At 35.6% G+C, this 25,931-nt stretch overlaps 2 protein-coding genes across 4 annotated transcripts in view; one reads left to right on the plus strand and one right to left on the minus strand.

Moving 5' to 3' along the window:
* The window catches only part of Stt3b (STT3 oligosaccharyltransferase complex catalytic subunit B), a 91,554-nt gene extending 76,298 nt beyond the window's left edge, over positions 1-15,256 (plus strand). For both annotated transcript variants that reach the window (XM_046437452.2, XM_046437453.2), the window contains 7 exons: positions 1,811-2,022; positions 3,332-3,519; positions 4,372-4,543; positions 5,528-5,701; positions 7,681-7,794; positions 10,501-10,713; positions 13,648-15,256. In XM_046437452.2, the coding sequence (XP_046293408.1) occupies positions 1,811-2,022; positions 3,332-3,519; positions 4,372-4,543; positions 5,528-5,701; positions 7,681-7,794; positions 10,501-10,713; positions 13,648-13,728 (1,154 nt within the window). In that variant the 3' untranslated portion in view covers positions 13,729-15,256. The remainder of the gene's footprint in view (positions 1-1,810; positions 2,023-3,331; positions 3,520-4,371; positions 4,544-5,527; positions 5,702-7,680; positions 7,795-10,500; positions 10,714-13,647) is intronic.
* Positions 15,257-20,885: 5,629 nt separating this feature from the next.
* The window catches only part of Osbpl10 (oxysterol binding protein like 10), a 275,538-nt gene continuing 270,492 nt past the window's right edge, over positions 20,886-25,931 (minus strand). For both annotated transcript variants that reach the window (XM_046437455.2, XM_046437454.2), the window contains 2 exons: positions 24,051-24,204; positions 20,886-22,126 (listed from right to left, as the gene is read on the minus strand). In XM_046437455.2, the coding sequence (XP_046293411.1) occupies positions 22,082-22,126; positions 24,051-24,204 (199 nt within the window). In that variant the 3' untranslated portion in view covers positions 20,886-22,081. The remainder of the gene's footprint in view (positions 22,127-24,050; positions 24,205-25,931) is intronic.

A 25,931-nucleotide genomic window follows, 5' to 3' on the forward strand; every position in this document is an offset into this window, starting at 1 on the left:
AAAATAAGCAGCCACACTGTAGTCCCAGCAGCTCAGGAAGCTGAGGCAGGGGTAATGTATACCATACATGCAAAGCCAGCCTCAGCAAAAGCAAGGTGCTAAGCAAGTCATCCAGACCCTGTCTCTAAATGAAAATACAAAATAGGCAGGCTGGAGTAGTGGTTCAGTGGTAGAGCACTTGCCTAGCATGTGTGAGGCACTGGGTTCCATTCTCAGTACCACATTATAAATAAAATTAAAGGTTCATTGACAAATAAAAAAATATTTAAAAGAAATATGAAATAGGGCTGGGGTTATGGTGCAGTGGTCCACTGCCCCTGAGTTCAATCCCCAGTACAAAAAAAAAAAAAAAAAAATGTGCCTTTGGGTTCAGTCCCCAATACATGGGGAGGGGAGGGGCTTGCAAACCAAATGCTCTTACATAATTTAATAATTACAAGAAGTGTGCTGTGGTGGTTAGACATAAATAGAAACAAATGTTGAGAAATGATTTATAATATGTACAGAGTCATGCAAGCCAATAATTTATAATACCAGGACTTGAGTTTGTACTAGTATAGGGCCTAGACCATAAGTATCACTTTGGGTTACTACTGCAGAACACCCAAATGTATAAACCCGAATGTATAAATGATACTAATTCTTTTCTAGTTTATCTAGATTAGTAAACTCTGAATTAAGGCCATGTTTTACTGCATCATTCAAAAAGACTTAAACATAAGCCCACCTGATGACCCAATAATCCCATATCCCCTATCTCAGGGGAAGTAAGCACATATATTCCCCAAAGGACATATTTAAGAATTCACGGGACAACTTTATCCAGGATAGCCCCTAATTATACGCAATAGAATGGATAGGAATATTTTTATAGATTTGTGCAGTGGTGTACATTACAGCAGTTAACAAAAGAATAGTGTGGCCAAATTAAGTCAGTACAAAAGAGGATACTTCTAAATGATTCTATTTCTCTAAAGTTGATGAATAAGGAAAACTAAGTTAATGCTGAATAGTGGTTACTTTTTTTTTTTTTTTATAGGGGAGAGGGCAGTTATTATCTGAGACATGAGAAGCTAGAAAAATATTATGTACCTCAGTCATCATGGGTAGTAATTACATAGGGGGGCATACCTATATACAAAGTCATTGAGCTGTAAGCTTAAGAATATGGTATAATAAATGTATTACTTTAGGAAAAATATTTTATGATCTCAATGTTCATTGACTTTGTAAAGTTAATAACCTTCAACCAGAAGTTGTAGAACTTTTTCCTGTGGTTATTAGCACATATCTAGAAGGCTATTGGAAATTTGTCTGAAATTTTTTAAAAAGTTGCCTGACAGTGATTTGTAGATTATTCTTTTGTTTAATGATATAATGTTCTTCTCATCCCACTTTTTCTTTAAAACAGGCTTTATGCTAAAAATTGGCAGTGGCTTTTCATGGACCATATTTTATTCTGTTAATTTGTGCCTAATAATATAATATAGAAATATATTTTCTTCTGTCAGCTAAGGATTTTATAATATAAGATGCTGTTGACAAATAATGATTTAGTCTAATTCCCCATACCTAAAATTAATCAAATATGAATCATGATACCTATCTCCAAACTATTGCTCTATTAGTGTTTATTTAATCAACATTAATTCTGATTTTTAAATATGACTATCAGTATTAATATAAAAGCAATTAGGTAATTTATGAGGCATTTCTCTACTTTTAGATTTGTTTTAAACTGTGGTATTAAATATTTAATTTCCGGTGAATGTTTTCCCCTGAAGTGTTGTAAGAGAATTTGTCTTTGCAGTTGCTTTGTATGCAATCAGTGCTGTCTACTTTGCTGGAGTGATGGTGCGACTGATGTTGACTTTGACTCCAGTCGTCTGTATGCTGTCTGCAATTGCCTTCTCAAATGTTTTTGAGCACTATTTGGGGGATGATATGAAAAGGGAAAATCCACCTGTGGAAGACAGCAGTGATGAGGATGACAAAAGAAACCCAGGAAATTTGTATGATAAGGTGGGGAATCTAAACTAAGGCCTTTAAAAATTTAATGTGCTTTCTTAATTTTTCTACCACAATATGAACCATACATATTAAGAAATGTGATTAAATGAGGATTTAGATAAGCTGTGACGCTTCTGTTTGGTTACAATGTTTGCTTCAAAATTTGAATCCCAGTCGATCTTTTAGCTCAAAGTAAGAAAATAGAATGTAATCAGACAAGGAATTCTTTCTTTGGGGGCATTTGTTAACCTGAATACTTAAATTTGTTAATAGACTTCTTTACAGCAAACACTTGGTGCTTTGCTAAATTACATGAGATTTTAAGCCATGTGGATAAGTGCTTATCTTTAAGATCCATATACATTATCAACTTTTTAAATGATAATTTGATATTTAACTGATTTACTTTTTAAACCTCACGTTTTTTAACCATCTGTAGCTAATACAATGTAATTCATTTTTAACCTGTAGTCTCTCAGTTAACAAATCAAGTTTGTATGTGTGGAAAAGACTTGTTAAAGCAAATCTTGGATGCCATATTAAACTTACCTTGCTATTTTAATATTGACTAGTGTTTTGAATACCAGTGAGTAAGTAATGAAACTTCCCACTATAGAAGTTAACTGAAATTTTTTGTCTTTACCGTAAGATCAGTAAAACTCATAAAGATTTGACACATGCTTTTGGGATTTTTGTTATATTTTGGTTTTGTTGTTTTGTGGTATCTTAATCAATCTTGTAATTTTGAGTTTGTGATTACTACTGGTTTTCTCTTCTGATTTTTAGTGGTGGTGATGATAAATGTGTGTGTTCAAAGTAATTTTGGTGTTTTTTACCAAGTCCATTGGTTTTAGGGTTTCGAAATTAGAAGGCTAATTCAGTAAATGCAGTTTTTTTCCCATACCGAAGTCCTGCATAGTCTGGATTATAAGTAGACATTGTCATTTTTAGGATGTAAAATTTAAGATTTTCTAAGAATTTATATATTAGATTTCATACTGTCAGAATGGGCCATTTACTTATCTTCTATATATTTAATTAAGAAATAAGGATAATTGATTGGAGTAGCTTCTTACTAGAGATTATTTCACTCTGAGATCAGCTCCTGGTCCCAGGAAACTTTGATTCACAATTGACTTTAGAATCTACTTTGATAAAGTTTTAGAAAACTCTTCTAAACCTATAGAAGAATATCTGCTAGTTACACATTTTGTGAATCACAGAATTAAATTGATTATCATTCTCCCAACTTTTTTCCCTTGAATGTCCTGTGAAGCAAGTCAAATGATGAATTTGTCTAACCAGTTTTCTGTATCTTCAGGCAGGTAAAGTGAGGAAACATGTAACTGAACAGGAAAAAACTGAAGAGGGATTAGGTCCTAATATAAAAAGTATTGTCACTATGTTGATGCTGATGCTGCTGATGATGTTTGCAGTACACTGTACCTGGGTCACAAGCAATGCCTACTCCAGTCCAAGTGTGGTCCTAGCCTCTTATAATCATGATGGGTAAGAAAATGACTTGACTACAAAAAGATTTTAGAACACTGTCCCCCCCACACACACTCAAAACATATACTTTTTGACTCAAAAGATAGAATTGTGTTTGAGGCCCTGAATTTGAATCTTCTTCCTTTCCCTTTTCCTTTTTCCATTTTCCCTTTTTCCCCCTTTTCTTTTCCTTTTCTTTTCTATCCTATAAAACTCAGGGCCTCACACATACTAGACTTTGCGCTGAGCTACACCCACAGCCCATCAGTCTGCTTTTGTTTTTTCCCCATTTGGGTGTGACTTCTCTCTCCACCTTTGAAGGGGTAAGTAGTATTTCATGCTGCTCTTTTTCAAAATTTCGGTGTACATTTTTTTTTTCATATGTATCCCTTTGAACACAGCATCATCATTACAGTGAAACTTGTTAGAAAATGCTAATTCACTGACTCTGCCCTAAGCCTAATGAATCATTTAGTTGACCCATTTATCTATTCATTGCTGAAGTAGAGCCCAGCAGTCTAGTTTAACAGACCCAGATGATTCTGATGCAGCTAAAATTTAACAGTTGATTTATACATTGCCTTGCCTCTTCCCACTTCTGCTTCACATTGGAGTTTAGTTGACTTGAAGAATATCAGGCCCACCCCAGAACTATTTGATCAGAATCTGCTTTTTGGTTTGTATTCATATTAGTTTGAGAAGCACTGGCTTTGCTCTTCATTTTCTTGTTCTTTTTTTTTTTTTTTTTTCCTGGAAGCTTTTAACTGTGATCCTTAAAATGTGAAATTATTCAGTAGTTTTAGCACCTCAAAATTTTAAGTTATCTTCTTCATATTTAAATCTTATTTAAAATATTATGATTCTTTTCAGCACCAGGAATATCTTAGATGATTTTAGAGAAGCTTACTTTTGGCTAAGGCAAAATACAGATGAACATGCCCGAGTGATGTCTTGGTGGGATTATGGCTATCAAATAGCTGGAATGGCTAATAGAACTACTTTGGTGGATAATAATACCTGGAATAACAGTCACATAGCACTGGTAAGCATTTGACTTTTTAAGAAAAAGATTTTTTTTTTAAAATCCTATTACTTTTCAGTCAAGTTTCACTTGTGATTAAATAGAAAAGATGAGGGTGAAAGTACTCTTTAATTGCTGAGGTCTCAAAATATTTCTTTAACATATTTAATAATGTTACTTAAAGATATACTTATTTTGTTTGTAAGAATGGTATTTACTTATTTATAGGTATAATTCAGAATCAGACTTGCTTCTGGTACATTTTATATTTAAGCTTACTGGAGAATTAGGCAAAATCTGAAACTTTAAATGTTTATATTTTCCATTTTATAAACTTAAAAAAATCTTTGCAAATATGTAAAGCAAATGCATTATGGATATGCAAAGTGTGTTCAATTTAAATGACTAATCTACATAAATTAAGGTGATCACTTCTGGGCTTTAAAAATTTTGAATAGATAAATGGGTCAACTAAATGAATTCTATTTGTTAGTGTTGTAGCTAGTAATCAAATGTCTGCTATGCTGGGGTAAAGAATATGTGCTAGCAAGATCACCTGCAAGCCCTGCCTTAAATTGTGAGAAATTGTCTCTTAAAGTTTGCCTCCTTTTGCTGGTGGCATATGCCTTAATTCCAGGCAACCAAGGGGAAAGACCCTGCCTCAAAATTTAAAAAGGACTATGGATGTAGCTCAGTAATAGTGCTCTTGCCTAGTGTGCACAAGGCCCTGGGTTCAATATAATACTACACACACCAAAGAAAAGTTTGTCTACTTTCATTTTTAAATGTTAATTTCATAGAGCTTAATTGTTAGCAAAATATTAGAACATGTATTCATATTTTGACATTTCTGCTATAAATTGATTATAGTGAGTTGTTAATGTTTATAAATCTCAATAAATTCTTTGATATCTTAGAAAATCATTTTTGCAAAAAAAAAAAAAAATCCAGGTAAGTCAGGCTCTTGCAGTAAAAGTGTACATTCAGTTTTATTTTATTCTGCAGGTGGGAAAAGCTATGTCTTCTAATGAAACAGCAGCCTATAAAATCATGAGGACTCTAGATGTAGATTATGTTTTGGTTATTTTTGGAGGGGTTATTGGCTATTCTGGTGATGATATCAACAAGTTTCTTTGGATGGTTAGAATAGCTGAAGGAGAACATCCAAAAGACATTCGGGTAAGAAACTAGATAATCCCAGGTATGTGAAAGACAGTCCATAATGTCCAAATCTTATCTCTTTAATTGCATTATATTTGTTTTCATTGTTCTATCCCCCTAAGTAGTCCCTTATCCTGATTTTACTATTTATTAAAGATACTAGAAGCACTTCCTAGATTTAGAACGTTTGAAACTCATATTTCATAGTCACATGATAAGTAAGGACATTTAGGTCAACTGCAGGCTACAAATTGACAGTATTATATATACCACATAGCCTAGGTATGTGGTAAGCTATACCATCTGGATTTGTATAAGTATACTGTATGATATTCACATGCATGATAACAATATTGCCTAGTGATGCATATCTCAGACTGTATCCTCAAGATTGCACTTACATTCAACTCTATGAAGCAGTTCCTTGCCCAAATTTTCTTGCTTTTACTTTTTCACACCTTCTCACGTCAGCCCTTTCTTTATATTTTCATTTTCATTGTTTCTAACCTGGTACTGACTCTAATGATTGTAAACCTGGAAGAGGACAGCAACCTTGAAATTGCTATCTTTGCCTTAGTCTTCTTTGCTCTCCCAACGTAATATGACATTGATCACGTCATTGTCTGGCTTAAAAGCCTTCAATAGATGATGGGGCAAGGCGGTGAAACAGAAATGAATACAAACTAAAACTATAAGTTTGGGTTATGGGCAAATTATTTTGGATCACTCAGCATAAATGAACACCAAGTCTCATTTCAGGATATGGATCTTGATGACCAAGACAAGACTAAGTCATCACTATTGAAAATGTCAACAGTAACTCATTTGTGGTGGTATTATGAAAGTTTGTGGTAATATAGATGAAGCCTCACCAAGTGGCTAGTATGAAATAGATACTGTCTTGGTGATACATTGATAGAAAATCCAAACTCTCCTTATCCTGGAATGCAAGACCTTTTATGCTTTAGTTTTCCATTGCTGGTCTCTTGGCCATTCTGCGCTGTCCCAAAGAACTTGCCAGTGGTTCCTTTCTTGGAAAAAAAGGATAGGCCTGTAGTGAATAACATGTATTGTATACTTGTAAATTGACAAGATTTTTAGGTGTTCTCACCATATGGAAATAAGTATATGGAAAAAAATGCATATTAACTCCATTTAGATATTCTACAGTTTACATGTATTTCAGATCATGTTGTATACCATAATATATACCTTGTACTCACTTTTTTTGTTGTTTATGTGATTCTCATTTAAGCAGATAAATAGTAATAAGGTATAGACACTGTTTACTTTGTATATCTTGAGAATCTTTCCATATTAGATTATGGAAGGCTTCTTTATTCCTTTTTTTTTTTTTTTTACATTTGCAGAATGTAGTGTATTATGTTATGTGTTTGTATATGTTTATATTCTTAATTTATTTAACCTATCCTTATTGATGGATTTTTATGTGTTTTCCAGTTTTTTTTTTTAATCTCAAACAGTGATGCAACAAGTAGCTTTCTACATTTATTAGTTTACCCATATACAAGTACTCTGGTGGACCAGAAATTTCTGGGTCAAAAATTACATTTTTTAACTGGAGTACCAAATAGTTCCTTGTAAAGGTTAATTTATAAATTATTACTGAAAATAGTTCTACATACTATTGTTAGCTTTCTAAACATTCCCTTCTCCAGCTAAAGGAGCTGATTTTAGAGTTCATATAGGAAAATTGTGAAAATGAATGAGGAAGAGGAGAGTTGGAAAGAGTCAGCCCTACCTGTTATTATAACCATGGTTTGTTGGTACCATTCTTCATAAATTATTTTTAAGGCTTTATTAGATGGTTTTAAATCTGATGGGATTAAGTTGGGGGTGAGGGATATAAATGAACATGACTTTATGAATATACCTCAAAAGCTGGTTCCTTTGGGGGGAAATGCAGAAGGGAAACCCTGTAGCTTTGGATGTGTTAAACTGAACTGACATAGAAACTTCTGGTTTCTTTCTTATAGGAAAGTGACTATTTCACTCCACAGGGAGAATTTCGTGTAGACAAAGCAGGATCCCCTACTTTGTTGAATTGCCTTATGTATAAAATGTCATACTACAGATTTGGAGAAATGCAGGTTAGTTAAATCAGTTTTTCTACAGTCTTTATTCAGAAGAAAAAATAATCCTAATGCCTCTAGAAACTTAGAATAATGCTATTTTATTGTACTGTATAATGTGAGAAATTAGGAAAATAATTAAGATCAAGGACTTATTTCCAAAATATATTTTTTTCAACATTAGCTCAAATCCAACCTTCGCTTGCCATCTTACCTTTTGACTTTTTGCTTTTGGAAGGCATTGTTCTCCAGGGGCAAGGTTTCCCAGCTAGGAAACATAATACTCTTAAGTAGTATACCACTTCGCTGCTTGGTGGAGAAAATCCTTAAAGAGTTAAATTATATGGTCACTTCAGACATTCACTCTATACCTGTTCTCCATTATCCCAGATAGCTAGAACTGTCTGGAATAGAGTTTCCTAATAATTCAGAATGATGTGTAACAAAAGCTAATGATCTGCAAAATGAGTGAATGTGCAGAGAGGCGTTATAGCAGAAAGAAGGAAGAGAGGGGCTGTTTCTTTCTCTGGAGATGGCCAACATTTTCCCTTGACTAAGTATTCCTTTCATTATCCCAAAATATGTTTCTCTCTTGAGATAACTCATATTCTCCCTTGAATGTGTTTTTGCTTTCCTAATAAATCTGTCTCTAGGAGGGGGAAAAAAGAAGAACAATGGACTTGATGTTATAATACCTGTGTTTTAGGTTAGGCTCTGTCAAGTCATGTAACCCTCACATTCTTTTGGACTCTACTTGTTTTTATTTTTGTTTTCCTTGTCTTCAAATAATGTGGGCTGGACTGAACTTATAACTTGATTTTTGAGGGAAACCGGAACATGTCACCCCAATATGCCATTCATTTCTCCTTTATATTTACCTTCCCATACTTTCTTATTCTGGAGTCTTAATACCCTTTCCTTTGTCTTGTCATTTCCCCCACAAACTTAAGTGTTCTTTGTTAAACGTTATGTATAATCCAGAATTCTAAGCCACTTTTTTGAGTTTTTCATTGCAACTTCTCCTATGTGATATGTGCTACATAAATTATTATACTTGTTTTTCTCTTTTTTAATCTATCCTTTGTTGACAGGGGCCCATCTCAACTAAGTACTCATGAGGGTTGAGGAAAAAATTACATCCCTCCCCAACCATTGCTAAGTTTTTTTTAATAGCTATTTTATTACTTGACTATAATACCAAGTTATTGCCTCCATATTAAAATCTCAGTGAAAACTAATTTCATAGTGCTTTCTGGTAAGTTGATAACCCTAGAAAGCAGGGGGAAAACTGCTTAATTTTATACTACCACTAGGGATCAAGATAATTCTATAAACAGAAGGGGTTTGTTTAGGTTTCAGTTTGTGAAACAAAATTTTAACCTTTTGAAAAATACAATTGTTATGGCAAATATGGGCTTGGTACACTTTTTTTTTTTTTAGAAGAGCATGCATATCACTGTACTCCTGCTCATTGTGTTACTTCAAGGTAGATTTGTACAGCCAGGCATTTGCTTCATTATTTATTGAACTGTAATTAACTCTGGAGGTGGCTTTAAAAACAAAGAATATACCAGACAGACAATAATTAATTGTAAGTTTTTGTTTCTTTGAAGGCTACTTGCTGGTGTCTCAACTTAGGCTATGAAAGTAGTAATAACTAGTCACTCCAGAAATTAGGTTTTCTGGGGAAAATGACTAGTTTCTCTGCTAATGATTGTGTTGAAGGACTATTTTTAAACCATGATTCTAGCATGCATTTATTTTGATGCCTGCCCTGCTTATAGGTGAGATATAGTTTAAATAATGTTTATATATGTTTTTAGTGTTGTGTAAACAAGCCAAAATAAGCTGTCTACTCTTTGGAATAGAGGTTTTATTTTTGTTTCTAAGTTGACTTTACCTATGTTAAGTTTGTATGCTACATAAACTTAGTCTGAATATTTTGTAGTCACTCTTCCCCTGTTTTTTCTTTTTCTATTCCTCATAAATCCTCCCATGGATCAGCTTGTTGAGGTTCCTTTGTAGTACATTTCCAGGGTATAATACCACTGTTTACTTGTGCACTTATTTAACAAGTAGCCCTCAAAATACAAATACACTGTGAATAAGATAAAGTCGTCATTCTAGTGAAAGATATAGGAAACTTTAAAAATAAATAAAAGGTTAACAGTATATCCTATAGAGTAAAAGAACAAAGTTCTGTAGGAAAGAGTAGAAGAAACTTACCAACTACTAGTCTCAAAAAAGTATTTCTCTGTAGAGATGCTATTTAGGTTGAGGTCAGAGGCTATAAGAAGGAGCCAGCAATACAAAAGAATTGAATTGAAGGCCACGACAGAGAAAACAGATAGTTGTAAGGCTCTGAGGAAGAAAAGAAATGCCTTCTGTGTGTTTTCTATATATACTTATAAAAAGGAGGAGGGGGCAAATCTTAATTTTTCAAAAAGGGTTTTGTTGGAATTCATCTTTTTTTTTTTAATGTCTGTAAGCTACTCATCTAGTCCACTCAAGGACTGTAAAATTCTTATTCTGATTCAACCCCCCTTCCTGATTACCTCCTGTCTAGTTATTAGCATATGATGAGAACTATAAAGGTACATTTCTTGATTCTGTTTTCTTAATTTAAAGGAGAGGGTATTACTCTAATAACAACATTTACTAATTTCTAACACGGAATAAGTTTTCCAGTATGTTTAACATCCAATACTAATGTTACTTTTGCAGCTGGATTTTCGTACACCCCCAGGTTTTGACCGAACACGTAATGCTGAAATTGGAAATAAGGACATTAAATTCAAGCATTTGGAGGAAGCCTTTACATCAGAACACTGGCTTGTCAGGATATATAAAGTGAAAGCACCTGATAACAGGGAGACACTAGATCATAAACCTCGAGTCACCAACATTTTCCCAAAACAGAAGTATTTGTCAAAGAAGGTGGGTGCCAAGTTAAATCATTCCTATGAAAGGATGATTCAGGGTTGGTTAGTTGGCCTACACAAAAAGCATTACTGAAAATTACTACTAAATTTCCATTTGCCAGATTTATAGGCTATGGCTTATATATATATATAAAGTATATATCAGATTAGCCTGCTAGGGGAATTCTTTTCAAACTGTGTACTTAAGCTGTCCCTACCAGCAACTGTTTCTAGACAGCATGGTGTGGTTATCAGTGACCTAGGCTGAGATTTTTTGGCTTTAATTTGTGCCATTGCCATTAGTAAGATTTATTTGTAAAGTAAGATGTGTCTGTGGCTATCACTTTTCATACCTTTGTGAAAGTAAAAATACTAAGTGCTCAATAGAATTTGTGATTAGTTCTTTATCTTTTGGTCAAAGCAAATTTATATTGCATCTTCAGACTCCATTCGTAGTATGATGTTACTATAATATTCAAGAATAAAGAATAGGCTTTTGATTGGTGAGTCCTTCTGAAGAAAAAAATCATTTATCTTCAGATAATTATTTTTAATGTAATTATTATGACAAAGCTTGTAGGTAGGAATTATGATGAGACTATTGCAGTCCTTTTGTAATAAATATTTAATAAGATGAAATATTTTATTGGAGGTCATTATTGCTCATTTTAGCCAAATAGATCTCTAATCTTTTCTATAAAAGATTACTAAAAATGAATATTTATGTAGGTTTCCCAGCTATGGAAGATGAGAAATAATAAGGTGTCAGGTAAAATGTTAAGGTTGTATTATAAGGTTCTATTCTTAGATAGATTTCAGTCTTAGTTTTTGAAAAGATGCTTAGGGTTTCCACAGTTCAGATCAGTTATTTTACATCATTAAAGTAATTGTCTTGTCCCTTTATTTCTTCAGATATACACCAAATATCCTCCAGATTATTTCACATTTTACTAGAAATGTACTAAATATTAACTGTGATATTTAAATAAAAGCTTTATATGGATACTTTCTCTCCCAGAAAAGATTACCATATCTAGACTAATGTATTTAAAGGGTGTCACATAGAACTGACTTCATTCTGTCTTGTCAAATTCAATTACCAGTCTTCATGTCAGATGGCAAAGATACCAAATTATCTGGTTTCTCACAGGCATGAGTGTAGAGAAGCCGGTGAGTTATACAGTGCAGAAGTCAAAGCAAATCCTGCTAGTCTGAAAGCAGTTACTCCTAAGACATCCAAGCCTAGTTAAGAACTATATATTTGTTTTATTTGGGTTGGGGGCTGGTGGCAGGGAAGAAGGCTGTTGAATTTGCAATCTGACCGATGGCAGAGATCTCAAAGGCAGTACATTTTCTTAATCTCTTTTGTCTATCCATCCATCATTTCCCCAAAATAAATAAATGTGAATGGATAAATAAAAATCAGTCTTCTGAGCTGAAACATTCTAGTAGACAATAACATGAATTTTTAAATTTGTTTTTCGTGGCTTTATATTCTTTTTGTACTAGCACTATAAAGAAATGTTTCTTACTTACTTTCTTCTCCCTATTCTGGTTTTCAATTTGAGGATGAAGGTGTGCATACAACAGAAATTTTAGGAGTTTTTCTGCCACTGCTAGTTGGCACGACTGAAGTGCTAGAAATTGTAATCCAGGGCTGCAGAAAAACTTTGTGGTATGGCGACTTTTTGCCAGTACAAGAAAAAACACTCTGAGGACCCAGTTGTATACTTGCATAGTCATTTGCATAGATCTCATAGAAAAAAATTTCATGTTAGAAACATACAGATAATAAGAAAAAAGGAACTAACTCCTTGGCCTGGTTTGTGTTTTTAAAAATTGCACCATCTGACATTTTTATGTTTCCCATAATAAAATAAAGATAACATGCACTGTGGTTAACAAATTAACAGTAGCTAAGTTTTGCAACCTCAACAAGGGATTGTATTTTGCTTTATGTTCTTATCATTGTTAGAAAAAATCTAAATTGTTTTGAAGTGAACATGATGAATAGAAGGAAAATGATGCTGTATTTACCCTAAGCTTCTGAAATATCTAAGAATTGTAAACTTTGAATTGAATGGTCAGGTCTCTTGAATCTTGCCTCTGTTAAGCCAGAATTTGATAATGCATCCAGCTACTTACTTTCAGAAAATTGTTGCTTTCTTCAATGACAAGGCATGTGTGTCAAATCAACAAAAACATACATGCTTATACAATATATCCTATAGAATTCTAACACAGCAAATGTTTTTGCAATGGTTTCTACCACCACCTTTGCAGTAATTTGTTTCTTACAACAGAAAACATCTGTTAAATATTTTAGTGGGATGCTGAATTAAGAAAAAACATTTTCTTTTTAAAAAGTTGTATGAAACTCAGGGAATGTGTTTTTGTTATGTTTTTTCATTTTTAAGTACTTAATTTCCTTCCTGAAATGTTGGAGAATGTGCTAAGTGATTTTGTCTTTCACTTTTATAGATTGGTAGTCATCCTAATTTTACAGATAAGAAAACTGAGGCTCCAAAAGTTACTAATTTATATTTCTGACACATAGCTGATTCCTTAAAGGCTAAACCAGCAGTAGCATTTCCATTTTATGATTCCTTAGTCTGATGTTATATTGTATTATGACTGGGAAATTTGAGAAATTATTACAGCTAAGCATTTATTTGAAAAGGAGGTGTGGGGATTCTTTCCCTTGGTGGTGAGGAATGCATTCGAGAAATGCTGTCATAGTCCTTGCATCTTAAAGTTAGGGACCTAGTCATATTCATCATGCATTCAATAGTTAGTATTCACTAACTGTTCAGGGAGTCCAGTCGTAAGAGCCAAGAGCTTATTAAGACAGTCTTCTTCATAATACAATAAATCATGTATGTAGATAATTTTTCTTAACCTGGAAGAAATCTGTGCTAATACTATGTGTTCTGGTTTTGTTTTGTTTTAGACTACCAAAAGGAAGCGTGGCTACATTAAAAATAAGCTAGTTTTTAAGAAAGGCAAGAAAATATCTAAGAAGACTGTTTAAACACACTGTTTTGGTTCCTGACTTGAAGCAGTTGTCCTTGTGAGAACCGGTCTTTGCCTTTAGCTCATGTCATGTTTCACAGCAACAGAGGGTACAGAACCATCACTGGTCCAGGTTAATGTACAAAATTTTCTGGCAATGCCTGATTGAAAAAATAAAATTGGATTATTGAGAACAGCTGTTTCTGATTTGTAATGTGAAGCAAGACAGAGCACTGCTGTAAAATGTCTAGCAGCAGATTTTTTTTATTGGTACATATTATCCTTCAAATCTGAGAATTTGGACTAATTGCACCAAAGAACCCTCTAATTTGGTCCCTGGCACATGCATTCTTGTCAATGTTTTTATTTTACAAGACTTGCATTTTATCTGAATTACCCACATAGCAATATGTAAAATATAAAAGACAAAATGTGATGAGAGCTTCTTGAACCAGTAAACCAGTACAGGTCTAAGAAAGGTATTAGAAAAGTAATTATACTTCCTTGAACTATATTTATTTTCATGTTTCTCCAATGCAAAGAATGTTTCATCAAATGTACATTTTCTCTTGGTTACTGTTTGCTATAAGAAGCTGCTGTTTCAAAGATGGACCTCAAGAGTAGCTGATGGATTCAAATAGATTTTTATGTTGACACATTATTACTGCTGTTAGCAGTTGTTTTCACCAGGTTAGAGAGCAGGTTTCATACATTGTTCATTCAAGGGCTAAATTTATATCCTTTGGAAATCATAGCAACTACACAGAATGTTGCTTACCAGGATAGGGTTTGGCACCTTAGTACTGAGGTTAGCACTATGTTTACATGCAAAAGATTTAAGGAGGAAAAAAAAAGTATCCAAAGTTCATTTTCTGTGACTCTTCAAAATGACAGGATTTGTAAACTTTGGATTTTTCTCATTTTATAACAGTTTCATTCATCATAATGATTTTTGTTCTCTGCTCCATATTTTTTAATACCTTAAGCATTTGATGAAACACTCTTTAGTGCTATATGCATTTTCTTACTTTTATTAAAAATGTGACAATTGTCAAAAATGCACTAAAATATAAATGGAGATTGAACATGTTCACTTTCCAGCTTATAGGCAACTTTATACAGACTTGAAAATTTTCTCCAGTTGTTTAGTAAAAGTGAAAGAGAAAGGTTTTTTTCTGCTACAGGATATAATTTTTTTTTATATGACAAGCATAACACACCACTGCTTTTGGTGGAAAAGTGCAGAATAGTATGTACCTTTTATGAAGAACAATGTAATTTACAATGTTCAGTGAGAATGTTATTGCTGATTTTCTTTTTCAAGGTGTAGAATATTCTTTGATTTATAGAATTCATTTTTGACCCAGATGATGGTTCTTTTACAGAACAATAAAATGGCTGAACATTTTCACAAATAAAGCGTAACTAAATCTGGATTTCTGATACCTTGTCATTCGGGGGATTTTCTTTTACTTTGTTGCTTTAAAATTCAATGCAGAGAAGTTGTTGACTGTAGGGGAATAAAGTTAATTCAAATTTTGTGTTAAGTGTTGTCTTTTACAAATTGTTTCTGTTCACATTTACAAAGGTTTTATGGAAAATTAGTTTAACTTAAACCTCCTATTTTGCCTTCTTTTTAGCCCAGTGAAAATCTTATTTTGATGGTGGAGTGGGGGTGGCATGGGGGAGATGGAAGGGAGAAGAAACCTAGTCAAATAGATTGATCTCTATTAAGGAAAGGAGTCCTGACAAAGCCATAAATGGTGAAGTTCTTGGTATTTAATCAAATCTTTAGAATTTTTTTCATTTTGCACAGGAAAGAACCTTCAGCTTTCAATATTAGGAAACAATGTTTTGGTTCAATGTAACTTGTCAGTAAATTGCCATTTTAACTTTTTAAGACTTGTTTTATTGTAGCAGAAAAGTAAAACTATAGTTTGGCTACACTGGAATAAGAATAATTGGCTTAGAATATTTTTTTTAAATTCACATGTAATCACTGTTCATCTCAAGGTAATTAAAGATCACTCTACCTTTGAAGTTTTAGAATGCAAAATGGTATTTGGACTATAAGGGTATTTTTGTTTGTTTTGGTACTATGAATGAGACATTAAGGCAGCAAGTCTGAAGACAAAATTTAGATTTTATACTTTTGTTAAGCTGAGTTTCTTGAACTTTAAAATTCATATGAGTTCCCTAAACCACAACCCGAGAGGCCAAAGGAGTAGATAGTGTAAAATCCCCCAGAGCAGTACTGTTTCCATATCCAAGAGGCAGTAAGATGATGACTTTGTGGAGCTGCTGCTCCTTTTAAAAAATTTCTTTTCTAAGGCTGGGAGTGTAGCTCAGTGGTAGAACTCTTGCCTACCACATGCAAGATATCCTAGGCTCCATCCTCAGCAGTACTAAAAAGAATTGTTTAAAATGTAACAATTTCCAACAAACTATTTTTTTAAGTAGTGTTAAGTACATTTACATCATTGTGCATCTAATCTCCATAACTCTTTTCATCTTTCTTGGGAGCTCTGCTCATAATCTTCATTTGAAGTAGGTGGAGAAAATAGATAAGTGTAAATAGATCTCAATGGCAGTCTGTAACTGCAATGGTAAGAAATTGAGAAAACACCAAACAGTAACCAAATAACAATCGATTTTTATTATGAAATATAACAGAAGCAAAAATGGACAAGACTTAGTGAAGTTACCACAAAGTAGGCAATCTTTTAACCATGATCCCCAAGTCAGGAAAACAGAACAGTACTAATATTCCAGAAGCATCCTCATGAAAAACCTCCCAGAAACTGTCCTGTCCCACCTTCCTGGTCCAGAAGTTAATCACTCTTTGCTTTTATGGTAGTTTTATTTCTGCTTTTACCACTTAAGTCTTTATCTAAGTGTGTTTAGGTGCTTCTATTCTTTGAACTACATAAATGGAATAAGTAGAATATATGTGTTTAGTATTTAACTGCTTTTGCTTAGTATTTGTGAAAAGCATCCAGGTTCTTACACGGAACTATAAGTTTATTCATTTTTATTGATACACAGTGTTCTCTTTCTCTCAAGCTTACTCTTATCTGTTCTATTGTTGATGGACTACTGTAGTTTTCAGCTTGAATATATTATAAATAATGCTATATAATGACATCTTTCTTGGTGCTTATGTGCATGTATTTCTGTGATTATTTGCCCCCAAAATGGAATTGCTGGGTTGTATATGAAAGTTTTTGTTGCTTCTACATCCTTATCAGTCCTTGTTGTTTTCGTTTAGTTATCTCCTCCTGAGGGGCACAAAGTGATTTCTGTTTAGTGTGCCTTCTTCCAGGTTGCTAGTGAAGTTGGCCATTTGGAAATCCCTGTTTTCTAAGGTACTGATTATTATGCATATTTAGTTTTTGTAGTTATGAGTATATATCATATATATGAGGCCTTCATTTGTGTTGCAGATTTTCTAAGAATAATTTTAATGTTTTTCCTCAATCTTTTGTATGTGTACAGCCTTGTTTAAAAAAAACTATAGCTGCCTGTGGTGTTTCCCAGGAAATTACTGCTTTACTTTTCAGTTTTGTGGAATTCATTTGTCTAGTATCCTGTGAATTGTTTTTGTTTCGAGTTTTGGGAATATGGATACATAATTTTCCCAGCACCATTTATTGGAGGAAGAAAAAAAAAATGTCCTTTTCCTATGGCTCTGAAATATTCCTTGTGTAGTACATTGAATTCCATCAACTTTTTATATTCCATAGAGTTCTTTGTATGACTTAGCTTTAAGATATAAGACAGAGGAGTACTCCTCACCTAGCTCTTTAAACTTGGATTTTTCTGGGCCTTTGCTTTAACATGTAAATTTTATAATTAAGTTCCACCAAAAGAGAAAAACCTTGAGTTTTTGATTGACTATTCAGTTTATAGATCAATTGGGGAAGATTAACACCTTTAAAACATTGATACTTCTGACCATGAATATAGCATATCCCTCAATTTATATGGATGCTAAGAGTTTTCAACATGTTGTTTTTTAATGTGTAAGTTTCTTATGGTCAATATAAAGTTGACTTCTGTATATTGAAATTGTATTCAAAAACCTTGGTAAAACTCATCCTACCACTGTATTTCAAAGATTTATTGTGATATATAACTCCTCATAATCTGGGAATGAGGCTTTTTTTTCTCCCTTTATAATGGTTACATTTCCTTGCATAGAAAAGGTACTATCGTTGTCCTCTGTTTCACAAAGAATACCTTTTTAAGGGGAAAGGTACTAGGGATCAAACCCAGGCCATTTGTGCATGCTAGGCAAGCACTGTACCACTGGTAGTTCACTTTGCACTATGTTGTAGATTTTCAGTAGGTACCTTTGATCAAATTAAGGACATTGCCATTTCCCACATGTCTTTTAATTGTAGGTGGACGCAATACCTTTTATATGGTGCTGAGGATCAAACCCAGCCCCTCATGCATGCTAGGTAGGCACTCTTCCACTGAGCCATAACCCCAGTCCCCCCACTTTTTAAATCATGAATGGCTTTCCTCAAGGTTTTTTTCTCTTAAGACTTTTGTTCATACTGCTAAGATAAACTTGTATTTCTAGAATCTGTTAGAAATTACTTGTGAAACCATTTGGGCCTGGAAATTTCTTTGTACAAAGGTTTTATTACTACACAATATTTTACAGGTGCATGATTATCAGGGTTCTTGTAAGTTGTGCTTTCCAAGAAAATTATCTATTTCAGTTAATGTAAAATTGTTTATAGTGATGTCCCCTTTTAATTACTAAGATTAATTTTCTTGTATTCATATTTTTCCCCAACTTCTACCATGACTCCCTTATTTTCCATGGCAGGTTTTTTTTTTTTTTTTTAAAGCTTCCTCCCCGCTTTTGAAGACGAACTAATTTCTCTAGTCTTTTTTTTAGAAAGTTAGTAGTATTTCTATGGAGGAGGCAGTGTTTGTTTTGCTTTGTTGTATTGATCTCTTTCCCTAATATGAATTTATTTAAAGCAACGTTCTTTTGGTAGTGTAGGGGCTAGGGTTGTAGCTCAGTGATAGTGCTTGCCTAGCACATGAGAGGCACTGGGTTTGACCTTCAGCACCACATAAAGGTATTGTATCCATCTACAAAATAAATATTGCTGGTAAATTGGTACTTGTTTTTTGCTATCTTATGGAGTTTGCAATAATACACCTTTTTCATCCTTACATACTTTGGATTTGTTGACCTCTTAACTGACTTGTTTTCATCGGTTTCTAAAGTCTGTTATCTTACTAAATATTCCTTCTGCCTCTCAGACTATTAAGCATAATTTCATCAAGTCTGTTTAAAGCTGGGCCTAGTAAAGCTAGTACCTAGAACTCTGAAGGGTCTCGTTTCTAGTGCATGGTGTTCAAGATATATTTGAGTCCTATGGGCAAATTTAGACCTAACTTTTCAGAGGATTTTGTTTCCTCTAGTTACACCCAAGGAAAAAAGCCAAAAAAATCACCTGAACCCAATTTAAGTGATAGATGTTACCAACCTGCCATCCAGTTTCCTATGGGAAAATGGCCTTGGAATTTCCATCTTCTAGATTGTGACCTAGTGATAGTTTGTTCCTGTGAAGCCTTATGTGCAGACTTTAGTTGGGATGATTTAATGCTATCTCACTGCCATGTGTGCTTCCCAAAAAGATCAGAAAAATTTTGAGATTTGGACAATACATATGTACTATCATCTTGCCTATAACTGATAAAGAATATTCAGAATTAAATAACTCTTAGGAAGACACAGGAAATTTTTATTAGCCCTTGACAGAAGAAATCCAAAATGGCAACTGAAAAGGAATACTACCCACCAGGTTAGCTAAAATGTACAAAAGTATTCAAGAATTCAAAAAAATGAACTCATTTTGGCATTGAGTGAAATTGATATACATATTCTATCCTAGGAATTTATCAAATATACAAATAGTGTATTCATAAAACTGTAGACAAAATGTTCCTTTGAGGTGAAATATTGATCATTTTTCAAAAAAATGAGCAAACAGATTAACTGCTTCAAAGATAAAAGGTCAAATAAATCAGATGAAAATAAGGACATTACTCTAGAGTTCTACAAAGGTAAACAAGATTCATATATGAGAGTAATATGTTCAGAGACAGCCCAGATTTCATCTCCAAAATAAGTACTATGAACAACTGTATGCCAATAAATTGGATAATCCTGTTGCACAGATCCCTAGAAGGATGCAACCTGCAAAGACTGAATCACAAACAGAAAAATCTAAGGAGACTGGATCAATAATCAAAAGACCCCTCAGGACCAAATGGTTAGCAAATTCTGCCAAACATCAGAAATTTCTGAATTCAAAGAAAGGGGAGAAACTATGGTCATCTTAATTTTGCAGAAAAGGCATTGTGACATGATCAAGACCCTTTCAACGATCAAAATACAACAAAACTAGGAAGAGAAGGAAACTACCTCAAGTCCACATATTAAAAACCCACAGCAGACATAATGGTTAAATACTGAAAGCTTTTCCTGAGATTAAAAGTAAGACCAGGATACCTGCTTTTGCTACCTCCAACACAAAAGTTCGATCCAGAGCAACAAGGCATATAAATAATTTTATGTATACGATGCTGTTTTACACAAAAATGACCAGCACCACTAAGTCAGATTGATCTGGAAATAGTATTGTTTTATAAAGCAATGGTTAGTGCAGGGAGGGTATAGAGGGAGATACAATTGTGGGCTTTAAGACTCAGGTATTCTCCATATGGTTTATAAATCTAGTGTTACTTAACAGTTTCAAAAAAGCAAAGTATACCCTACCCTCCTGAGAAGTGAGCCTTCTGACTTCCAGATGGCTTATGCTTCGTAGGAAGACTAGAAGATCAAGATTTCTGAGAATTTCCCCTTCAATATAGCATCTTTCCCACTTACCCACTTAGAAATAAAATGATCCCAAGCACTGTTCAACTGGATGTTTTTTAAAAATGTCGTGAACGGGCCCATAATAGGAAATATGTACTTAGTCTTAAGAACTTGTCAAAGTATTCATGTTTGATAGGTATTAGTATTGATCTACCAAAACAGTGTTCTAAAATCTAATTGAGAAAATGAGCTAATTCAGAGCCAGTCGATCAGAACTTCTGAATCCCTGAAAAAAAAAAAAAAAAAAAGACACACACAAAGAGGAATAACATTTAATTGAAATATATTTGTCTAATATCTACAAAGTGTGAACAATTGGTCTTAAGAAAGCGGACGAAAGGCACAAAATTAGTATTACTACAGAGAAGCATTCATGCTACTGATTTTTATAAATATCATTGGAGTGGCACAGTAAAAAATAAATTAAGCATTGAGCAAAAATCATTTTTCCTTTTTTTGGTCACATCTGACACCTCAATTTGTAAAGGCTGAGGACAAATTCAACTGAAACCATGGAACACTTACAAAGGCTTTGTTTTAATCACAGTGGCTTTCTTCCAGAGTTTGAGTCATACCAGAGAGGTACACTTTTTAAAAATCCACAGTAAATTATTTTCTCTATCCAAACTAAATACAAGATTGAGGTGGTACTTGTGCATATTTGAATATGCATGCACATAATTCAGCTTCTGAAGCCCTTTTTTCCATCATGAAGGTAATGAAGATTTATTTTCTGCTGTAAAGGAAGAAGCTTCTGAGGGATGTATGACTCGTGCTTTGAGCATCAGAAAGATGGGAGGAAAACTCAATGTTAGGGCCTGGTTTGGCTCTAGATTCCACCTTAGAAGGCTCTGGCATTAATCTCCAATAGCTTGCTGCATACATCCATTCTCAGCAAAGTAGTTTATATTTCTTGGATGTGGACAAACAAAAGATGGAGATGGGGAAGGATGTGAAAATCACTTGGGAAATGATTGCCACCTGCATTTCTCCCAGGAATGAGCCACTGTCTACTGTAAGGACACATTGATTGGGCCATGCCAATTCAATCTTCATTTTGACAGAAGTTGGCTAAGTGAAAACATCTTTGTAAGTGCAAAACATTTTTGGCAAAGTGAAAAATAGAAAACTTCAAACCTCATTGATAAAAAGGAGCTCATGATTACCCACTTAAATCTTGGTGAGTGCATTATTTACATGTGTAGTAATACTCATATGTACATAGTGCGTGTGTGAACACCTTAAATGTGTACACACATGCCCCAAATGGCTCTTGGATAAATTCAATCCTCTAGCAAGAGTTTGGGGGAGCATGGTTCACAGTATAGAATTTTTTTTTTTTTTAACCATTTCTTGTTTGCTAGCAAGGGGTCCCAGTGAATGCCAACAAAACCTTGGTACTGTACCACTTTAATTCCTACAAAAACAGGGCTATTTAGGAAAGCTCTGCACCTCCAGCCCATCAGTGTGCCTTCCAGAGGGGATTGAAGTATACCCAGCCGTTGCCCTGAAAAAGAAGGAAGGAGGCATTACATGGAGACCTCTCAGTAGACAAAAGGAGGAAGCAAGGGTAGGTGCCCCAGTCTGATATATCAGGATACTACAGGGACCTCTGCCAGTCTGCACATATATGCTTTGTTCTCAGTATCTCACCCAAGCCAAACAATGACTTCACTGCCCCTCTCAGCCTGGCTGCCTTTAGAGCCCAAGATGATCTATCTTAGCATGTCAGGAAGAAACCCCATGGAATGACCAAAATAAATGGGGACGTTGTTGCTTTACATCACTAAACCTTTCAACACCGCAGAGAAAGAAGGCAGCTGGATGGATGAAACAACTGAAAAAGAAAAGGTAGGTTTCATATATGGAACCCAAACCAGTAACTTCTCAGCCCACCATGCTGGGGGGGTGGGGGGCGGTGAGAAGCCAGAGAAATATTTCAACAGGCAGTAACCACAGAAAGATGAGTAAACAAAAGAACCAACAACAACCAATGAAGTGCAGAAAGGCAAGAACAAAGTGGCATACAGAGTCTGGAGCTAAGCCAGAAGGGAACGTACATTCTGAATGGTAACCATTCTGGAGTTGGGATGGTTTTTACTGTTTTCATGTCCCCAGGACTTCTGTTATCAATGTACTGACTTTTATTAAACCTAAGTGAAAGAATTTCTTGTTGTTTAGTGTACAACTTTCCATGGAAGGATTTACCTCATCTGGGCATAGGTCCTTACTAACTCTTAAATCGTTTCCCCACCACCAAACAGCCTGTCTGAGCCAGAGTCCAAACTTAAGTATCCTTTCAGTCCATAGCTCTCAGTTCTTGACTTGGGGAGAACTGGTGGCTTACTGTTGCTCCTGATCATAAATCCCCCACCAAATTGCTATGTTGCTCTCAGTCACCCCGTAGCCTTACATCTAGAAAGAATGAGCCATCTTTGTAGAAGTTAGAGTATCAGTGGCACCAGGGGTAAAGAAAGATCCATAGATACATTTTGATTAGCTCTTGTCAAGAAATTTAAAAAATTTAAATAACCATCATGCAAATATCAGATTTCCCATAAATCCGGATTTCTGGCTCCTCAAAGAATTAGAGATGAGTGGCATCTCATGCTTTGAATAGAGACTTAAACTTGCCCCATTCTCACTGGCCTGCTTCTGTTCCCGAGGGCCTGTTCTACAAATTGTGGCTCCTATCTTTTTAAAACTTACTATTCTGTTCTTAGAATGCTTCCCAATTACTTAACAGAGTACCCCGGCCTCTATGGGACACATGGTGTACAACTTAGTGTACAACTTTCCATGGAAGGATTTACCTCATCTTTTATTAAACCTAAGTGAAAGAATTTCTTGTTGTTTAGTGTACAACTTTTCCTGCCTAGTAGGGTGGCAGCCACGTGGATATTCTGCCTTCCAACATCACTCTCTGGGGTGACAGCTATGGCAGCGTTATCACACTGGTCTTCCCTAACATGTCTGTCCTATGTAGCTCACAGGAGGCAGAGCCCTGAAAGGCAGGGCTCAGTCATGAGGACTCCAGCTCCCCAGGTGTGAGGGTAGACTGTGAGGCACTTCACAACTGGTATGATACTAATGATAAAGTAACAGTGTTATAATTTCCTTAAGTAGAACAGAATCCAGATGTTCAATCCCATTCCTTTCCCTCCTAGCAGGCTAATGGGATTTTCTGATGGAGAAGAAGTGTCAACAGCTCAATTCTGCCCTCAAGATGGTTTTAGGCTTCAAGGTATTATGCCTGAATCCTGTTCCAAAATTGAAGCCAGAGCCAAGATGCCCCTAATTGATCCCAGGACTTCCCTTTGTCTTGCCTGTCCCCATGCATCCAAACTGGTTAGCAAGAAAAACCCACCAGAGCTCCCTTGTCCAGGGTAAGCTCTCATGGGCAAGAGCCCAATAAGCAGCAGCAGAGTTACCTCTTGGATAAAATATTTGGGCTGCCATGGTGTGCGGAGGTTTTCCCGCTTCCGTTCCTCCACCCGCTGTTTCTCTTCCAGGCACCGCTTCTGCTCTGTGGCTGCATCAATGTCCCCTAGTCGCAAATATCGGGTAACCTCCTGCCAGAGGTTCCTGTAGAGGCACAGAGGAAAGGAGACAATGCAATGAGGTCAGCCAGCTGGAGGATAACAGTGCCCAGAGTAGGAAGGGAACGCAGGCAAGCCCTACCCCAGAGGTAGCTTATCCAGGTATCTTGAAGCTGCCTGAATCAGGGTTTGAACCCAGCGCTACCTGGCTCTATCTGTGCTGCCTTTACTTGTCCCAAGCAGCATGCCTTTCTCTGGGCTGAGTTTCTGGAGCTCAGATCTACCAATAACAGCAGTAGGCAGTGTAACTAACATTACTACCAACAGTAATCGCAGACACTGACATGGCATTTACCATAAAGATTTCTAAGCATATTACATTTATAAGCCCACTTAATCCTCCTAACTCCATGATATGTTACATTATTCCTATTTTACAAAGAAAACTGAAGTGCAGAAATGTTTAAGGGAGGAGTAGGAAGAAATGGTATGTTTATGGTGTAGTATCCATCACTCCCCCCGAGGTCTACACAGAAGGCTATGTCTCTGCCTCATTTCCTTCACCATAGAGGTGGCCTAGACTGGCTTCTGACATGTGGCTCTCCTTCTCAGGACTTGCCAGGGACCAGCCTGGATTCAGAGGAACACCCCATTCTAAAGTACAGGAGAACCATGGTGAAGCAGGACACCATCATCCACACACTTCCACACTGAAATGCATCAGGAGAAGCCTCAGTTTCCACACAAAAGAAGCAGAGATTTCAATGGTGCAGATTCCCTCCCTGCTCTCAGGAAATGACGCCTCTGCACCCAGGGGGCAAGTGGAGGTTCTCATTAGATCCCTTTCCACAGTTGGTAACCATGACCCTTTTTGCAGCCAGGCGTTAGTGCAGTAAGAAACCTGGAATGTTGGCCTCTAGGCAGAGGAGGGATGGTGGAGCCACTACTAGCAAGTCAGGGACAGCAAGCAGCACCTTCTGAGGAGGCTGGATGCCAAGGGTCATATTCTCCTTCCTACCAATCCCACCCTGGGTCTACCATACAGACCCAGGGAGCATGACATGATGGCTTGTTCTACTGCAAAACAAGTTTCTGGAGCTGCAATATGAAGCTAGGTCTTTGGAAGAACTAGAAGAGAGGAGTTTGAAGATTCCTAGCACAAAGAAATGGTAAATGTTCACAGAGATGGAATTGCCAATTACCCTGATTTGTACATTAGACAATATATGTATCAAATTACCATCATGTCAATTTAAAAGTAATTGGGCTGAGAAATGTAGCTCAAAGGTAGAGTTCTTGCCTAGCATGTTCAAGGCCTGGGTTCAGTCCCCAGCAATACACACATGACTGGCCAGAACAGCAGAGTGAAATAAGGAAAGAAAGAAATTAGGTGTTGGGTCAAATACAGACCTCGTCATTACCCTTCATTCTAAAGGAAGAACTGGGCACAAGGACATCCAGGATGTGAGATCCTCTCTAGGACAGTGGCACAAGTTAAGAGGGCAGAGACACCCCCTCCCAGGACTGAGGAGGAAATGGGGTAAGAACGGGCTCACAAAGAGCCCTTCCCAGACAAGCACAAAGATCCAACCCAGAGAGCCACTAGATGGTGGGGAGGAGGATGGGAGTGCACGAGGACTCAGCTGAAGAAAGCGCTAAACACCAAGCCAAAAGAAAAGACAGCAAGGGAAGGCACCTTCAGGGTGGGGAGGGATGGGCATAGGTCAGACAGAAAAGCAAAAGGAAGCCAACAGTAGCCCTTGCTGAGGAGGG

This window comes from Marmota monax, unplaced genomic scaffold (genome assembly GCF_021218885.2).
Source record: "Marmota monax isolate L192 unplaced genomic scaffold, Marmota_monax_Labrador192_F-V1.1 WCK01_AAM20220418_F8-fsc00021, whole genome shotgun sequence".
NCBI lineage: Eukaryota > Metazoa > Chordata > Mammalia > Rodentia > Sciuridae > Marmota > Marmota monax.